Raw genomic sequence first — 18,202 nt, forward strand, 5'->3', positions numbered from 1 at the left:
ACACCGGCTGTACGGTGAAGAACCACCGGAACAACCGAAGGGATGGGCGCACCCCGATGAACATCTCGCACAAGTGCGCGAAGATGGCCAATGTCATTACCGCGTTGGGGGTGAGGTGCGCCATCTGGAGATCGTAAAACTCCAGAACATCCATGAAGAAAGAAGAAAATAGCGGAACCAGCCCTGCCATTGCGAAAGGGAGGAAGAAAACGGTCCGCCCCGGGTAGCGTGGCGCCGGGCGTCCCTCGCCCAGCGTAACTATCTCCTGGCCGGTGGCAGATTCCGGCAGGAAGCGGCGCGGCAGCCCGGCCTGCCTCTCGCTCACGATGCGGGAAAGCGGCAGCACGCTACCATCGAGTGGAGCAGAGCCCCGTGCCATGACGCCGGAAGAAGAGATGTTTGAGAGCGAGCGCGTGTGGCGAGGGTAGGGCACAGGAAACAAGGAGTTAGGGCGCAAGCGGCGAAGACAAGGGGAATAATGGCGAGAGGAAGGAAGCAAATCTCTTCCTCGGTGTCTTTATACCCTTGCCAACGCTGTGCCCGGCTCCTCGCTTCTCGCGCCCACTATCTCGCTCCCTCGTTTCTCGCGCCCACGCTTCCACTAATCCCATTCGCCCGCTTGCGGCGCATGAGGTGAATATGCGGCTGTGGCAGTCGAGATGGAACATATCGTGCGCGCGTTAATTGCACTCGCCGACCGAAGTGCCATCACCATATCTCCAGGCAAAACGAACCGGCTCGTCCCGATTCGTGTGCTACTCGAGTAATGTGGCAGTCTTGAAGAGGCCGCTCATTATTGACAGTCGAGTTACCATTGCCGATGTGCGTGATTTGCGACCGTTGGGTTTCTGCCCAACTGTAGAGACCAGCCCCACTTGTCACCAGGCCTAAGTAAGTGGCGTCACGCCCGACCGCTTCCCTCGAGGAGGGTGATCGCCCTGGCATAACGCCGGGGGCTACTGTCGGTGACATGGGACCGGGAGTATCATGACTAGAGGTTTGGGCAGGAGCAATCACCCACGTGGCCTGACCCCCTCGGGGGGGTCGGGCCCGAAGGTGATGAGGCCGCCCCTCTCTTTGTCTCCCCGAGGGATCGGACCGCTCCCGTTTCGGCCCCGAGGGCCGAGGCGCCCCGACCCCTTGTGGGTTTTGCGCCGCGTGTATAGGTTAGGTGAGCACGGCGGGGCTCACCTAACCGCATTTATTGCGGTTTGAACGAGCGCGTCACGCCGCATGTAACGCAGTGCAGCGCGCTCGTTTATCCGGTCTGTGACCGGTCACAGACCGGTCAGATCGTGGGTTAGGTGGCAACAGGCGGTCTGACACACGCCTCGCCCCATCCCGTCAGGATAAGAGCCTCCAGGCACTTGTCCCTAGCCGGAGCCAGCGTGCTAGCTCCTGGAGATGACACGTTGGTCCCGGTCAGATATATGCTAGGCTTCATCCCAACCGTTACAAGCAAGACATTGTATGAAGAAGGGTGAACATGCAGATTGATAAACTGACGCGTGGTGGACAAGAATGACCGATTTGTGACCGGTCTGACACTGGTCATGTCGTCGGCAGACAGCCATGTTCCCACGTCGCACCTGCTTCCGGCGAAAGTGGAGGTAGGTATGGGCCGTCCCATCAGAAGGTCATTCGGACGGCAACCATTACAAATCTCCGCCCATTTATGAAGGAAAGGCGAGCCAAGTTTTAGTGAAAAGAGGATGGGTCCCCACCAAAAAGAGAAATAGGTAGAAGTGGTGCATGTGGTATCCCCTTGAGATATAAAAGGAGGACCTTGCCCACTTAGGGAGGGGATCCGGACCAGAGGACCAGGGGAGGAGAGATTGGAGACTCCCGGAGGATCCAGGAGAAGATCCCACGAGAGGCAAAAAGGAGGAAAGGGGTTTCTAGAGTTTGAGCTCTCTGGTTCTCCAGCTCTTTGTAGCTTCTTCGTACACAGATCTACCAGAACACAGGAGTAGGGTATTACGCTTCTCAGCGGCCCGAACCTGTATACATCACCCGTGTCTTGTGTGTTTCCACTTTCGCGAACATTCCACAGACTAGGAGCTTAGAACCTCACCCAGGGCCCCCGGCCGAACCGGCAAAGGGGGACCTGCGCGGTCTCCCGGTGAGGAGCCCCACGCTCCGTCACATGATGTCAATAATATGAAATCGAAATGTTTCTTGGTTGTAATGAAAGCGTTCGAAAGTTCGAGCTTGTTTTCGAATCTTATAGAGAATCATGCACTCATGCTTCGTATTTGGCAGTTGGTTATACTCGCTCCTTCCGCTTTTGATGCATAATTCGACTACTGAGAAAAGTTAGTTAATTGCTGTATCGAGGAAAAGAAGCAAGTTAGTTTTATAGCAGGTACAATAGCATACTATAAGAGTAAGTTTAATAGTATAGTCCACTACTAGCTCCAATTCATCCATAGCCAATCTAATAGCTCATTCATACAATAGTTGCTTACTATACTATTAATATATGGCCCCAGTCATACACACACTGTGTTTTGGAGTCCGTGCTGCAGCTGGCTACAGATCTGTAGCCCGCTGCTATTCTTTTTCATTTTTTATCTCATAAAAATATGTTTATAGCTAACTAATGGTATGCTATTGTACCTGCTCTAAGCCAGCTATAGACATATTTTAAAAAGATAAAAGAGGATAGAGAAGTGCAGTGGGCTACAGATTTATAGTCAGCTGTAGTACGGACTCCAAGAGGCAATGTGAGTATGACATGTGGGACCAGATATTAATAGTGTGGTATATGTTTCTAGTTAACTATTGTATGAATTACTATTACTCAATCCTTCCCAAATTGATCATCATGTAAAAGAATCTAAAAATTCTTAAATTGATCATCATATAACTGCATGGACACGGATTTCAGCAGAATACAGTTAATACAGCATGGAAGAATGTGTGCATGCTATGGTGTAAGTGGCATGAGGTTTTAATCGATGCATGGTGGGAGAATGTGTGTATGTTGTATTGATTGATGTGATTTAAATTATCCTTGGTTTTGGTGTATAAAATCAATTTGGGAAGGAAGGAGTAGATTGACTATAGATGATTTAGAGCTAGTAGTTGGCTATACTATTAAACTTGCTCTTAGCAGCTCCAATTCTATCCTTATAAAAAAACTTAGAAATAATAGGAGTAATATACTACTGGTATCATGAATAAAAGTACAATTGACATTCGACATTCTTAATTCCTTCAATTATTTTTTTGGTATCTCAAACACATCTTCTCTAACAAAAGTTCATTTGCAAATTTTGATATTCTCAAACATACCCCAAAATTTTATCTTAGCCAACGGCAGTCAAGCCGGGTAAAACTGTTATTTCTCCTCCAAACAAAACCCCCTAATTACTCTTGCTCCAAAACCTCCCCTTCTCAAGCGCTCTCTCTTAGGTTCGTCGTGTGTTTCCCTTCACCCTCCCATGGCGAGCAACCCAAGCAGCTCCGCGGCGAGGGCTGCGGGCTCCCAGGGCGGCGGCCATGGTGGCGCGCGCCTCGAAGACCTAGCACTGGACAAGGTGGCGGAGGCGGCCGACGCGGTCGCCGCCGCGTCGAGCGCCGGCGAGGTCGTCCGCGCGATCCACGCCGTCGCCGCCCTCGTCTTCCCCGTCGACTCCGCTGCCGTAGCCGGTGAGGCTCCGAATCCTAATCCGACATGCTCCCTATTCCCATTTATCTCATTCGCCGTCACTTGGGGTGTCTGATGGCCTCTCTTGTAGGTACCGTGGACGAACCCTTCAGGAGCCAGGTGAAGCTCTGTGCTAATTTTAGGCCTTTTATTTCGTCCATCTGAGAAAAATTACTAGTAGTTTTATCATTTGCTATTTTTGGTTCTGGCATAAACAATGATGTGTGATTTCTAATAATCATGGAAGGGGTCTGTGATAAAAAAAATGGGGAAGTCTTGAGTTTTTGTTTTGACCTGCAATCACAAAGGACTGTATGCCGAAATGGAGCAGTAATTCTGCCACAAAAAATAGAAATGGAGCATTAAGATATCATAGTGAACTATTGGTTATGTGGACAATGTTTCAGCCGCTGTAATGTCATAATTGTGGTGCATATATTTGAGGAAATTGATCTCTGGAAGGAATTACTCCGAAACTGGATTGATAAGCATCCACAGAATTTTCCAGTTGATAAACCTATAACTTTGGTCACACAATGGGTAATCGAATTGCAGGACCTTGCTAGGTGAGCTGTAGCAGCACACATTTTGTAAAACCTGTGTCATTTGATAATGCATTCAGAATACAGAAGATCATGTTTCATGCTTGAGAGATAAATTAGTATGGATATTCAAAGACACATGCTTCCTTCAATATGATTCAGCCAAATAGCCAATTGGAGTTCCATCCTTTTAGGCCATGATGTAACAGGGAGAATTATTTTCTGTACTTTCAGATAATTAATGGCGTAAGCCTCAGCAATGATGAACGGGGATCTTGGAGGCATGCTTTTTACCATGGTCCAGCATTTCCTACTATATCTAAGATTTTGCTTGGCCGTAAGTTTACTCTTGAATCTATCACTGCATATATACTTTGTACCATTGATATTCTTTACATGTACAACTCTCCTGTTTGCTTATAATGTTATCTGCCAGTCATACAAGTCATACTTCATTTGTATTGTTTATCGATCTCTACAATTTGATTACTATACACTCAAAACTTCTTGATTGTTCATCACAGTTAGGTCAGTTGCAAAGTTCCTTCAGTTATAATCCCATTCTCACACTTTGGTTGTCCAGATGTTGCCTTGAAGTGGTTACGTCAGATCCGTGCCTCTGCAAGGAAGGAAATATATGATTCGTTTTTTGTCAAAGGACCTCCAACTGAAGTCATTCAAGCTCTTGTTCCTGCTTTGTCTCACAAAGGAGGCTCTAAGGAAGATCATAACATTATGTGTTCAAATATTGAAAGGTTATTCATGAACAATCTATCAATTCTATTAAGTTTACACCTGAATCTTTTATTGGTCCAACTTTGTTTGCTTTTACTATAAGTCTATAGCACATCCTTCTTTTTGACAATTCCCTGTGAGTTCAAAACTTCAAATATTACACCCAAACCTTGTAGGACAAAATTTCAAGTTTCAACACTTCGACTACATGGGTCTGTACTAATATCATGTATTTGTCCAATCGTCTGCTTTGTATTCTTAAGTCTATTTTATGCTCGAGTCATTAGGAAATCAAACAATCTAGCATGCACACTTCATCTGAAAATTCATGGGTCTGTTCCTATCTGGTATCTTCCTTTTTTCTCACCCGATAACTATGTTTTGAGCTTGGTGTGTCATTATTTCCCCCCATTTCAGGCTGTTAATTCTATGTTTGGTCGAGAATAAGGGGGTCAGCCAGATTATTGCAGAGTTTACTGTAAGCAGCAAGCACGATGATGACAACTTGAACCCAGGCAGAGCAGCTTTCATTTCAAGGGTTGCTCAACTACTTGCATCTGTTCCAGATAAAACAAGAATGGGAGCTTCACCTGCACTGACATCATCGTATCCTCACCCCCACCGCCCCAAACACGACACACACAAACACAAACATCTTTGTTATTTTTTTCCTTTCCTTTTATTCTGTTAGCTTTTTCTCAGCTAATATGTATTTATTTGCACTATGTTTGTTCCTCCAAACTGTAAGTCCTTGATGGAAACCAAGGTCATTCTTCAAGTGTGTTGTCGATCAGCTTCTTGTTGCAACTGAACAAGCGGCTATGGAGTTGGCTGCTGGCGAAGATGCTAATGGACTAGATGCCTCCAATTCTGTGTTCCTCTTCGTGGGTGAAGTGATATCTCGTGTTAGCCGTCGTGGATCTACTGGTGAGTATTCATCCTTCAGGATGTAGCTTGACGTGTGCAGTGTGCTGTTAGTTTATCTGTTTAGACATTTCTATTTACTAATGGGGGCAGTTCTAGTTGGTGCAGTAATGGTTTAGCAATGCATTTGTGTCTGGTAGGATTATAGTGTATTCAACTCAACATTTATGTTTGCGATGGTCTGCTACTAGGGTGATGGAGCAGATCCTTTTTTGTCCTCATATAATCTTTAATCCTTATGCAAACTAATACAACACAGTGGTACACATTTGGTTTTCTCTGATGGTCCACTAATAGTCCCTTCAGCTGAAATTTTAAACATTTAAGGTAGCCTGTTTTTGGGTTTTTATCCAGTGTTCACTTTTGGCAATCACAGTAGACTTGGGGTCTGCAATGCTTGAGATGTCACCCAGGATAGCAGTGCCTCATGTCATGGCTGATCATCCTAGCACACTGTTCTAGTCATTAACAACTTCTTGTTTGTAATCTATGTAGCCATCCTTTTCCCTACTATTTGTTGTATTTCTGATAATATATCTTGCTCTTTTCAGGCATTTTAGTTGCTGAGCTGATTCCTAGGATCCGTAGTCACTTAAAGAGATGTATGGAATCTGATCATAAAACCATAAGTCCTGACAAGATCAAGCATGTTTCCCAATTTTGGTTTAATGTGGTTGAGGCTATTAGAGACCAGCATTCTGTTGAAAGGTTGGCGGAAGAGATGTTGCGCCAACTTGCATCACAACATACAAGCGATGAGGAGGCATACTGGATTCTGTGGACTTTGTTTAATCAGAGCTTCATGCACAAAACTGTTTTGAGGTGAGAATGAGATAGTACATGTGCGCATTTTAATACTATGCAACACTTGACGTGCTTGTTTTTTAGTTTATCCACATTGGTTCATCTGTGTCTGGCATGCTACATTTATCTGTGAAGGAAAAAGTACTTCTGAGGTTTATTTTTTTCAGTTAGTGGATGTTTTAGGTAAGGTGAATGATAGTCTTCAGATACCCTGTATGTCTTTGTTACTTCATTCCTATGAACGACAAACAGGGTGCCATGTATGTTTACTTAACTTTCAGCATGGGCTTATATTATGGGTGTCTATTCAGCGTATAATTGGCATGCAGCGATTGATCAAATAATCTTCAACGTGTCTTTTCTTTTCTTTTCTTTCATCCTTTAATTCTCTGTGCTTTCTTCAGGGCAATGTTTGTTGACAAATTTTTGCGTTGGAAAACATTCCCTCTATGTTGTCTGAGATGGATTCTTCACTATGCTGTCTTTGAATTGCCACCAAATTCAGGCATAGAAACACAGAAGCAAAGGACATCGAGCTTCCTTGGTACACTGCAAACTTTAGTCAGTGTTTGGTCCAAGAAAGAGTTTGTCCAGGCATACTCAGTGGAGCAACAAGCTTGTATCCTTTGAGGCACTCAAAACTGTATTACATTACACACTTTTTATTTGCAAATTATCATTTGACTTGTTCCCCTTAAACAACACTCAGACATCACTGCAGCAATTGGGTTGTGTTTGGAGAAGATGTCAAAAAGAGAATTAGAAACAACTAAAGATGTATTGAACAATATTCTTGAAGGTGTAAGCTGTGAGTATCCCCCCCCACCCCCCCTGCATTAGCTTATCATATTATTATTATGGTAATACTGAATGCTCTTTTGCTGTAGGTAGGTTAGAGAGTCCAATTGATTTAATCCGGAAGATGGCCAGTGCTATTGCATTGACATTTTCTAAAGTTGTTGATCCAAACAATCCTCTATACCTTGATGATAACTGTTGTGAGAATGTTGAGTGGGACTTTGGGGTTTTATCTCCGAAGGAAATCACAGCCCCTTCAAAGGATGTAGAACTTATAAGCAAACTGAAACCATCTTTGCCTGAGAACAAGAAACATGCTGGTGAGAGAAGGGCAAAGGCTATTAAACATGATACTTCAGAGAACAGGGCAAAAATCATTGAGATCAAATCACTAGATTCTTGTGAAACGTCTGGTTCTGCTGTGAATGGGCATTTCGGAGAGGAAGAATGTGATGAGGAAATAATGAACATTGATGCCTCCAGTGATTCATCCCTGGAGCCATATGATCTGTCAGACGATGACTCAGATTTGCAGAAGAAATTCACCCAATTAAAAGATCTTGCTGCTGCACTACGAAAACCTGATGATCCAGACGGTGTAAGTTTCTATCTAGTGCTACCTGTACTTTCCAGAGCAAATTATTGTAAAATTCTGATCATCCTCCCTTTTTTTTTACCCAAGGTTGAAAACGCTCTGAGTTCTGCCGAAAAGCTTGTGAGAGCATCACCTGATGAACTACGCCACAACTCAGGTGATCTTGTTAGAGCACTTGTGCATGTTCGATGTTCTGACGTGGCAATGGAAGGAGAGGAAGATTCTGCTGAAGAAAAGAGACAGAAGGCATTAGTTGCCTTGCTGGTAACCTGCACATTTGAACCATTAGATGTTCTCACCAAGTTGCTGTACTCATCAAGCGTGGATGTAAGTCAGCGCATTTTGATTATTGATGTTATGACTGAGGCCGCACAGGAGCTTGCGGAAACTAAAATTGTAAGGAGAGAGCTGCGGCATGGAAACTTGATATCCGACACCTCTCCCTCTTGGCTAGTTCCTAGTGATCAGGGACCTGCTGGTGCAGGTCCTTGGAGGGAAGTCTCAGAATCAGGAACACTTCTGAATTGGTCACACCGGTATGAAAGAGAAGTTCCATCTAGATCTGGTCAAGTTAAATCAGGAAAATCTCGTAAATGGGGTCTTGGAAAAGCTAAAGATTTGCAGACAGAGTGGTCAAAAAACAGATTTCCTTTATATGCTGCTGCTTTTATGCTCCCTGTTATGCAAGGATATGATAAAAGATCACATGGTGTTGACTTGCTCAATCGGGACTTTGTTGTCCTAGGTAAATTGATATACATGCTTGGTGTCTGTATGAAGTGCATGGCAATGCATCCAGAAGCATCAGCTGTTGCCCCAGCTCTTCTTGATATGATCAGATCTAGGTATGCCAAGCCTAAAACAAGCATTTCCGTGTTAAAGACTTTCTTAGTTATAACCAAGTGGTACGATTTTGACATTGGATTTTGTTTCTGCAGGGCTGTTTCGCAACATCCCGAAGCATACGTCAGGAGGTCTGTGTTGTTTGCAGCTTCTTGCATACTGATAGCGCTGCATCCGTCGTATGTTGCATCATCTCTTATAGAAGGAAATCAGGATGTTTCTACTGGTTTGGAATGGATACGCACATGGGCTCTTCATGTTGCAGAAACAGATCCTGATACAGAATGCACATCAGTAAGTACTCTGGTCTATATCTGTTATCGATCACTTGTTCGTGTTTTGTTCGTCGACGTAGAGAGCAATTATGGTATAATAGGATGACATTTGTTTCTTAAAACCACACACAATAATAATAGGTCATTTTTTGACGAACAAAGGAGTACAGTTATGCTGGTTTTGTATCAAAGTTTGTCTGCATCGCCTAATCATTTCAGTAACCTACCCTTATATGCTTTAGTTTTCTGTAACCTACTCATTTCTCTCATTCCTTCAGTATACAAATTCAGTGACCCAGCTCTTTTCAGCAATTTGTAACGAAAAACAGGACATATTTTTACTTATAAGCTGGAAACCAGTTTTTACTTAAAAGAGACCAATTCAGTATAAGCTGGAAACTCAGTAACTTTTCACACTGTCATCTAACTCCTCCCATTGGCATGTTTGTCTTCAAGATGGCTATGACCTGCCTGCGGCTTCATTCTGAGATGGCCCTTCAGACATCACGAGCACTGGAATCGGCGGATCACAGCAAGGCCAGCAGCAGCAGCAGCAGGTCGCTACCTTCTAAGCTTGATAACATCATCATACCATTTGCCAACATGATGTGATCGATGTACTAGATTAAGTTGTAAATAAGCATATATTATCTTGCCATGTAATATTAGAAATTCCAGGTCAGCTAATTCTGATTAGGCTTGATATTGTCATATTACAGGGTTTTTTAATCTGGGATTTGAAAATGCTAGAATTTTTGTCGATTCGTGTGGAGATTGTATGGAAGTTGTCCTGATCCAGATTAAAGAGAATTGATGAAAATTGTACCCAGATTGATGAACTGACTAATAGTTGATGATGATGAGTAAAAGAGAATTGGACGAGTCATGCAGGGGCGAGGTATCCGTGGGGACCACCAGCCACAGGATGGGGCCACTCCTCGAGCGTTGGATCAGCCGCGAGGGACGATCCGACGGAGGAGATTCGTCCGGTCCAGGTATTTAAGCACAACTTTTTGCGCTTCGCAGCACAACCACTTTTCCGCATCTCTCTCTCTCTCGCGTCTCAAGAGCAGCGGCAAAGGTGAGAGGTGAGATCTCTCTCCCACTTCATCCTCCTCTCCTCTGTGGTTTCATCCGCCGCCTCCATCCCTAAACCCTACTTCTTCTCCGAAAGCGCCGTGAGATTCTTCTCCCTACTCTTCTTCGATCTTGCTCCATTGGTGGTGGTGTTTGTTTGCTTGGAGTGTTTGGTGTCGCGGTTTCTCTCGTTCTTGTCTTCGCTGAATCGAGCAGCACCCTGCGTCTTGGTTGGTTCCTGTTTACCGCGGTCTGGTCCTCTTTTTTCGTGTTCTTCGCTTCCCGTACCCGTGATGTTGTTGCTTGATGCATTTGAGGCGTGGTTTTCTCGGAGTTGGATGAGGAGGTCGACGAGCACCGAAGCTTCATGGTTGGTCTCCGTTCGCCTCTCTCCCATCGGAGCACGTTGATCTTGACGGTTCCTGGCGCGACCAATGCGTGCGCGAGAAGTTAGACGCCATGAATTCGTTTCTCTTCTCTGCTTTGTTTTTTTTTTTGGCTCCTGTTTTGCAGTTGGTGTGTTGCGGAGGTGTCAGTTTCTGAATTTGTATAAACCAAATGCCCTCTTCTTATTCTTTTTGCTGTTCCTGATGCAATCTGCCCGTCTTCCTTACGTATTGATCAAGTAGAACGGCGCCTCGTTCTCTTCTCGAATTTTAAGGCGTTTCGGAATCCGAAATTTGCTAAGATTTTACCTGGCCGTGATCATTTTTTTCCTCCTGTTCTTGGCTTCCCTTTCCCGTGTTGTTGTTGCTTGATGCTTTTGAAGTTGGGTGTGTGAGTTTCTTGGAGGAGGTTGAAGAGCACGGAAGCTTCATGGTGATCTCGTTCGCCTCTCCTCGGAACATGTTAGTCTTGATCTTGCCTTCCGTTTCTCTATTTGGTCTTGATCTTGCCTTCCGTTTCTCTATTTCTACCAGTGCAAGCTCGAGAAATTAAACCACATCAATTCGTTTCTCTTTTCAGTTTGTTCTGTTTTGGTATGCTGCGGAAGTGCCAGTTTCTGAATTTGTATTAGCTAGATGCCTTCTTCTGTTCATTTCGCTGCTCCTGATGCAATATGCAGGATGCTTCTTCTCTACACGTCTCTCTGTTTTCTGCCTCGAAAGAACTCTCTGTCCTATTGTGGCTTTGTTTACTCGATGCTATTTTTTCGTTCAATGATTTCTGCATGTGTCGCTCCATTGAATTACTTGTAAATCTTCTGATTCTTTACCTATCAAAGAAACTTCCATCTCTTGAATCTTGATTTGGCTTCCTTCTCCCTTACCGAGATATTGTGCATTTTTTGTCTGTAACCTGTTTTTCACTTCTCTGTGATGGCGTTCGGTGCCGTACTGTACTGTTAGGTTGTTCTTGCTTTTTTTCTTCTGTTCTTCATTCTCTGTTTGCAATTGTTTAAGTTTTGATTCGCCGAAGCAGTGCCATATCTAAAGGAAATCGATCATTCTTGTACAGTACACTTTATGCGCTCGTTTCCTCTTCTTATCTCACTTTGAAATTTGGTGTTATGATATGTGTCAGTAAAGCTTATATCGCGTTTGTAGAAAACCTTGTGTGTATTTTGTTCGCAGTAATAAAATAAGATTTAGGTGTAAAATAATGCAGCACTGCAACTGAAGATTGATACTTCCATGTTATATATCTCAAAAATGCATTTAAGCATTTAAGGGCCCTGAATGAAAGCACCAATTACACCCTGTGCTTTGAGCTAGATAAGTAGTGCCATATCAAGTTTGATGATTCTACTTCACTTTATTTCATATGTAACCTAGCTTTCTGGCATTTAATTGATCTGTATTATTGTTTAAGTGTCTTTCCCCGTTTTTGTTAATAATGTTATTTTATATTTGTATTCATGTTAAATTTTCAGCAAAGCAAGTTCCGCTATGGGTAACAGCCTTCCTGTAGAATCGAAGTTCACTTTTGAAGAAGAGAATGACAGAATTAAGTATGTTGTGTCGTCTATGCAAGGATGGGGTGAGAAAATGGAAGATGCTGTGAGTAAACTTGCAGCCTTTTGTATGAAAAAAAAAGGGACAGTTCTGCAAAATACTGTGACTGACATATGCCCTCTATATTCTCTAGCATGCAGCTATTCTAAATCTTGATGATGCCACGTCCACGTCTTTCTTTGGTGTTTATGATGGCCATGGAGGTTTGCTTTCATTCTCATTTTTTTTTTAATTTCAAACCCTCCAAATTGTTGGCGTAACTGTTATGTCATGCTATGTTTGTCTGTGTGTATCACTTTGTTTATCTCTGCGCATGTTTTGAAAACTTTGTGGTATATGTTGAAACATTTACCTGTCAATTTTCAAATAAATATGATGCTACAGTTATGGATAATGAACAAGTTAGCTAATCAGTAATCACATTCGTGTGGCATGCTTGCAAGGATAACATGAACTACATAAAAAGAAATTTTAATTCATGAGAGATAAAACACTGCATGAATATGAGTTACTAGTAATATAAATGGTGATGATAATTTAGAGGATAATTACAGATTAACAGGTTAGTTTTTTTTTAATGATGCCTATTCAAGTGTTGTTCTGCTACTAATGTTCACAACAGTGTTTTGATTTATAAGCTTCTATGCAATAGAAGTAATCTTGATCCATCGTATTGAGCGAGACGCCATACTGAATTGTTTTTTTCTATCTCAGGAGCTGAAGTAGCATTGTATTGCGCAAAACAATTTCACATTGAGCTATGCAATCATGAAGACTATCACAACGATCTGATTAATGCACTGGACAATGTGTTTTTAAGGTTATTTTGGCCTACTTTACATAATTTTGTTTATAGCTGCACTTGGAAATGTGGGATATCATTGTTCGTGTGATTGCTGCAGCATGGATGAGAACCTGCAACAGTCCGATGCTTGGAGAGAGTTAGTTATTCCTCATGATAATGGATGTATGTATTTTCTCAAGGCTGGTGTCTGTGCTAAGCCTTTCCCACAGGTAGTAATCTTTTAACCCCTAGCATCCTCAAATATTCATATCGTGAAGAAGTTACTCAAAATTGTATTTGTTGGACAGTGTGCATATTGTATCTATGAAAAAGGAAATGGAAGAATGTGTTTGATATCGAGACTGTTGTTCTTTCTTGTGATGTACTTTGGAGTTGGAGGAGATATGTTTAACCCTAATCTCGACTAATTGCTCCTATTAAAAAAGGTTCAATTAGTTACATATCAATTGGCTGGTTTACTGAGTTGGAGGCCAACAGGTTCTTAAGTTCTCATTGCACCTTGGTTCTTATCATACTATGCTATCCAAATTGAGGTATTGTTTGCGATATCCCTTCGATGGTTATTTCTTTCATACATTGGTTTGGTTTTCAGAAATGTTTTTCTATACCTGTTGGCTTTCTTGAGCTATTTTTTGGTAGCCTTTTCCTTCTAACAATGTTGTGATTCTGTGTTATATACTTCAGTTTGGTTGTTGTTTTCCCAGGCGACATATACTGGGCCAGCGTATGAAGGGAGCACAGCATGTGTGGTTGTCATCAGAGGTAACCAAATGATTGTTGGACATGTTGGTGATTCTCGTTGCGTACTCTCAAGACAGGGTGGCCTGGTATAGTGATTGTTTCCCTATTGAATTTCTGGTTAATACCTAATTTGCAAGCTCGTTCATTGTGGTGCCTAACATTTGTGCTTGTTTCCATTTTGTCAATAGGCTATTGATTTATCCTTCGATCACAAACCATGCACAAGAACTGAGTCTGAAAGAGAGAGAGTTCAAAATGCAGGAGGGAGATCTCTTGGACTTAGGTGTGAACAAGTAATGGGGAATTATGTAGTCAAGGAACAATGGGTCCTCGGTGATTTTGGGGGAGGTGTAACAATCTCAAGATCAATTGGTATAGTCTTGTCTGGATCTGTTTTTCATTGATTGCATGTAATAGCACAAAAAGAAGCACATTACACTGTGATTGGCGTTTTACCTACTTACATTTCAGGTGACTTTGCTTTCAAGAAGAACAAAGATTTAGATCGTGAAAAACAAATGCTGGTATGTGATCCGGACATCCTCGCTGTAAGTGTAACTAAGTGTAAATAGGTCCGTTTGGTAGAATATGAAGTTCAGTTTTGCCGGGTTGGGATCTGATGGAAAATTGCCCTTTCAATGTCAGGATGACATAACTGATGACATGGAGTTTCTTGTTATTGCAAGTCAAGGTCTCTGGTAAGTGGTAACTCTTCAGCAAAAAATACCTGTCAATAACTATTGGATCATTTTTATGTCACCAGTACTCATTGGCATTCTCTTTTTTTTTTTTCCTCCTATTTGGTTCATATATAGTTTCACTCATAGTTCCATACTAATTGCATTGACTACTGTATATTTTCCCCCTGCAGGTCTTGCGTGGACAGTGCGGACGTGGTTTCTTACATACATGACCGTTTATCGGTGGTGAGTCTTTTCTTTCCCTCAGTTTGTCTTCTTGGCAGGACAAGATATCTTAGTGGTGTTAATCATGCTATCTGTTCTAGGAAATGACTTCAATCAAGCAATGTAAATATCCTGATTTTCTCTTTTCTTTTAAAAAAAAACTGTGTAAGCCCTAAACCTCACAAAACCATTTGTTAGTTTAGCACTGAATATGCATGCCTGGCTGACAAACTGCCATCTGCTTTGACTTCGATTCTTTCGCTGTTAAAACTGCTGTTACCAATAATGCTGTGACCAATTAATATTGCTATGCAGGAGGGTGCAGAGCTGCGTGTCATCTGTGAGGAGGTTGTTGAGTTCGGCTTGGCATCGGGCGAGAACACTACCGTCATCCTGGTTCAGTTCAAGCCCGGCGCCTTCCAGTACCAGCTGGTGGATCCCGCTGGATTTGGCACTGCCGTCTCTAACATTGCCAGCACCAGTGCTGCGCCGGCTGGTGCCAGCGACACAAGCGACGAGGGCGTCATGGCCGACTCCTGCGCCACGGCTGACACCAGCGGCAGTGCCAGGGCTGAGAGCGGCGAGCTCGTCCCCACTCCCAGCGCCAACAACACCGTCACGGATGAGGTCGATCCCACTGGCACTGTCGCAGCCGACGACAAGGTCGATCCCAACTCCAGCGCCAATGCCGACGCTGACGACGGCGCTCCCAAACCTTCTCTCGGCGCAGTCATCGAGTCCGACGAGGTCGCCCTCGATGCCACTGCAACGGGCCATCAGGTGGCCGTGCGTCAGCAGGAGGAATTCGACCCAAAGAAGTGTTGGATCTGCGGAAAAGGCTACAAGAAGATTCTTCTTGAACCTTCTTCGGCCAGGGCGAGAAACCCACTTCTGGCTCACGCTAAGACGTGTGAGTCGGAAGACAAGAAGGCGAAGAAGAAGATAACCAAGTATATGATGAAAGCCAACGTCACCAACCAGTATCATTGATACTGTACGTTAACTACTTGCACCTGTACGTTAACTACTTTGCTTTTGGTGAAGTTTTCCTCATTCTTCTAGCTCTATGTGATACGTTTTGGTTTTAAATCGATTCATGCATTGGATAATGGATGTTGGTGAAATGAAGGGAGTAATCAGTCATATGGTTGGTTTAATGGGAAAGTCTATTTGTGGATTAAGTAGATCCATGCCACCATTTAGCAGTGATGGCTATTCGGTCAAGTCTTCCGATAACACCACCATATCTTCAGCAACTCACAGTCGAATGAATTATTTTTCTAACTTATTTTGTATAAAACGAAATCCTAATTGCAAAAATTTTAGATCTTTCTGTATCCTCAAGGACTTAAGTGTGCCAAAAGATCTCGGTGGGTCTCTCCTTGATATCCCAAAAACTTCATCCCAAAGTTCCATTACAAATCCCAAGGTTCGAATTTTGAAATTCAAAACTTGCCTAAATCCTTGTGAATCACCCAAACCCTAAATCCTTCCCTCCCAAAAAAATTCAAATTTTCCGAGAAAATCATCCAAGCCTATAATTTTATTATTCCCTTAAATCCTCATAAATTACTGTGCACAAATATCAATATCAATTCATGCAAAAATTGCATTGGCTGAGTGCATAATATTAATAGCGCCATGTTTCAACCAACAAAGAAATATTATATCAAATTTCATTTGCGTCGATTTTGATTTTGGCCTGAAAGAAGAGTAACTTCATTGTGAGATGATTCACTATATGAAAATATAAGAGCTAACAACGTCAATTTGTGTCAATTAGTACTAAAATCAACCCAAATACTATAATCTACTCTCTCCGATCCCCAAAACTCTCTTGCGTCTTGCTGCCCAAACTCGTAGAACCAAATATTTATGTCCGAGGTGATCTCCTTGGTGTTAGACGAACTGGATGACTTTGGTACAAATGCTGTTTCGCCATCACGTGTAACAATGTCGACATGGATAGTCTCAGGCCAGTCATACAGCCTCGGGAGGAACACCTTGTTTTGCATCAATCTAAGCTTAGTCTTCCTCAACATTGTCGTGTATGTCCCGGTGAACAACGCATGTCCTTCCAATGACCGCATCTTCTCCCACTCCATCGTCTCTTCGTTGAGCTTGACGACATGGATAGGCGCACCACTGTAGCCGACGAGGACAGCCATGAGCGCGCCTTGGTCGGACTCAAACAGGTGGCTATCAACTTGGTGTTTGATTCCAAAGCCCTTAGGTTTATCGGGAACTGTAAAATTATTGTCGTGGTTGCATGGATCATACACCGCCATCTTCCCGTCTTCACCAAGAACATACAACAAACCACCATGGAGCACCGGGTTGCTGATCGGCGCCGCCAGAAGTTGCGGTCCTTCCACGTCAAAGTCCGTTAATTCCCAGGGCCCCCACTCGCCGTCGTCTTGTTGGGTCGCACGGGCGAGCTGTAGCGCGTACGTCGTGTTGACGCAATACATCCTCCGCGCGTGCTCATCGTAGACAATAAACTCGAATGAATAGAAAGGCATCTCTGGCAGCTCATACATGGTGCCGGCTACGAGATCGGCTTGGAGGATCAATCTAGGTAGACACAGCGTGAGGTGTTGTCCACTGGAGCAGCAGATCCTAGCCGCAATTTTGGGCACCTTGAGGAGCGTGTCGGCGATCTCGAAACACCTGTGGTAGTAGGGGCTGTAGTACCTGACGTTCGTGACGCCGATGTCGGCGGCGCTCAGGAGGAGAGGCGTGATCCACGCCGGGTAGAAGGGCGACACGGCGGAGCGCCAGTGCCGGCACGTCAATGCGAAGCTCGGGTGGGTCGACCACCCGAGCCGATCCAGGACGAGCACGAGCATGTCCAACGGGAGAGACGACCAGTCCCGTAGTCCCTGCGCCGCCGTCGCAGTGGCCTCCATCTATCTGCTTGGCGAATCTCGAGGGTTCGTGCACCGCAATGGCCTGCTTGGCGCGCTGCGTTTTGTGCTGCTACGGAGCTCTGCTTTCTTGACGTGTTTCCTCCGGACTCATATATAGGTCGGCTTCCGCTTCTGCTTGTAGTTTGTATACCCGGCACGGTTGGTTTTTGTTGGTTGCTATCCAATCTCCATAGATGCATATGTGGTGATCCCTCTTTATCCCCGGCCCAGATTACTGTTTCCTTTTACTGATTTACCGGCCCAAAGTACTAGTACTATAATTTGTTTGAATTTTGATGTCGTGTAGGAATTCATGTCCTAATTGGTACTAGTAATCGTAGGTCGTAGGCGTGCAGATTTCTTCGCTTCTCTTTCCTATATGCCAGTAATTGCACTGCTCAAAGCCTCTCCTCGTTTATAAAGCACCGCCAAATTCGTTCGTTTTCAATTGACCGGCCGTATCCTACCTGTGGGACAGTCGGCCATCAAAATCATGGAGGAGGCAGGCGATGCATCTGCAGCAGTACTGGATCCCAAGCTTGCTCCTCTGCTTCTGTTCGGCCACGGCGACGCCACGTCCCTGTACAGCGTGCCGGCGAGAGCACTGCTGCCAAGGAGGGTGGGCGACGGCGGCGTCGACGA

General features: G+C 43.9%; 3 protein-coding genes across 6 annotated transcripts; 2 read left to right on the forward strand and 1 right to left on the reverse strand.

The window, feature by feature from the left end:
• Positions 1-3,401: 3,401 nt before the first annotated feature.
• LOC9271042 (uncharacterized) lies at positions 3,402-9,997 on the forward strand. Its single transcript, XM_015769691.3, has 13 exons — positions 3,402-3,654; positions 3,744-3,772; positions 4,429-4,531; positions 4,778-4,949; positions 5,347-5,535; positions 5,696-5,856; positions 6,405-6,675; positions 7,062-7,276; positions 7,367-7,465; positions 7,545-8,053; positions 8,138-8,895; positions 8,989-9,187; positions 9,625-9,997. Exons 1-13 carry the CDS (start codon positions 3,447-3,449, stop codon positions 9,778-9,780), a joined length of 3,069 nt encoding a protein of 1,022 aa, XP_015625177.1. The 5' UTR covers positions 3,402-3,446; the 3' UTR covers positions 9,781-9,997.
• On the forward strand, positions 9,696-15,808 carry LOC107276004 (probable protein phosphatase 2C 16). Of its 4 annotated transcripts, XM_026022652.2 has the most exons (12): positions 9,696-9,725; positions 10,060-10,163; positions 12,119-12,245; positions 12,334-12,403; positions 12,915-13,020; positions 13,103-13,214; positions 13,710-13,832; positions 13,935-14,118; positions 14,218-14,294; positions 14,392-14,444; positions 14,618-14,672; positions 14,967-15,808. In XM_026022652.2, exons 3-12 carry the CDS (start codon positions 12,135-12,137, stop codon positions 15,639-15,641), a joined length of 1,566 nt encoding a protein of 521 aa, XP_025878437.1. In that variant the 5' UTR covers positions 9,696-9,725; positions 10,060-10,163; positions 12,119-12,134; the 3' UTR covers positions 15,642-15,808. The 4 variants fall into 4 exon arrangements, with proteins under 4 accessions (XP_025878437.1, NP_001412610.1, XP_015625180.2 ...); NM_001425681.1 differs by lacking the exons at positions 9,696-9,725; positions 10,060-10,163 and adding an exon at positions 10,196-10,256 and having other exon boundaries at positions 14,967-15,703; XM_015769694.3 differs by lacking the exons at positions 9,696-9,725; positions 10,060-10,163 and adding an exon at positions 11,076-11,093.
• A 618-nt stretch (positions 15,809-16,426) lies between these two features.
• Positions 16,427-17,560, reverse strand: LOC107275375 (uncharacterized). The gene has a single exon (XM_015768999.1). The coding sequence runs from the start codon at positions 17,558-17,560 to the stop codon at positions 16,427-16,429; it is 1,134 nt and encodes a 377-aa protein (XP_015624485.1).
• Between the last annotated feature and the right edge of the window lie 642 nt (positions 17,561-18,202).

This window comes from Oryza sativa, chromosome 2, assembly GCF_034140825.1.
Source record: "Oryza sativa Japonica Group chromosome 2, ASM3414082v1".
Classification (NCBI taxonomy): Eukaryota; Viridiplantae; Streptophyta; class Magnoliopsida; order Poales; family Poaceae; genus Oryza; species Oryza sativa.

Excerpts from the sequence above, each read along its gene's own strand:
- LOC107276004 (XM_026022652.2), top strand. The coding sequence starts at position 12,135 with ATGGGTAACAGCCTTCCTGTAGAATCGAAGTTCACTTTTGAAGAAGAG. Across the intron at positions 14,119-14,217 it reads AACAATCTCAAGATCAATTG|GTGACTTTGCTTTCAAGAAG; the intron begins GTATAGTCTTGT and ends CTTACATTTCAG. Across the intron at positions 14,295-14,391 it reads GTGATCCGGACATCCTCGCT|GATGACATAACTGATGACAT; the intron begins GTAAGTGTAACT and ends TTTCAATGTCAG.
- LOC107275375 (XM_015768999.1), bottom strand. The coding sequence starts at position 17,560 with ATGGAGGCCACTGCGACGGCGGCGCAGGGACTACGGGACTGGTCGTCT.
- LOC9271042 (XM_015769691.3), top strand. The coding sequence starts at position 3,447 with ATGGCGAGCAACCCAAGCAGCTCCGCGGCGAGGGCTGCGGGCTCCCAG. Across the intron at positions 3,773-4,428 it reads ACGAACCCTTCAGGAGCCAG|ATAATTAATGGCGTAAGCCT; the intron begins GTGAAGCTCTGT and ends CTGTACTTTCAG. Across the intron at positions 9,188-9,624 it reads CTGATACAGAATGCACATCA|ATGGCTATGACCTGCCTGCG; the intron begins GTAAGTACTCTG and ends TTTGTCTTCAAG.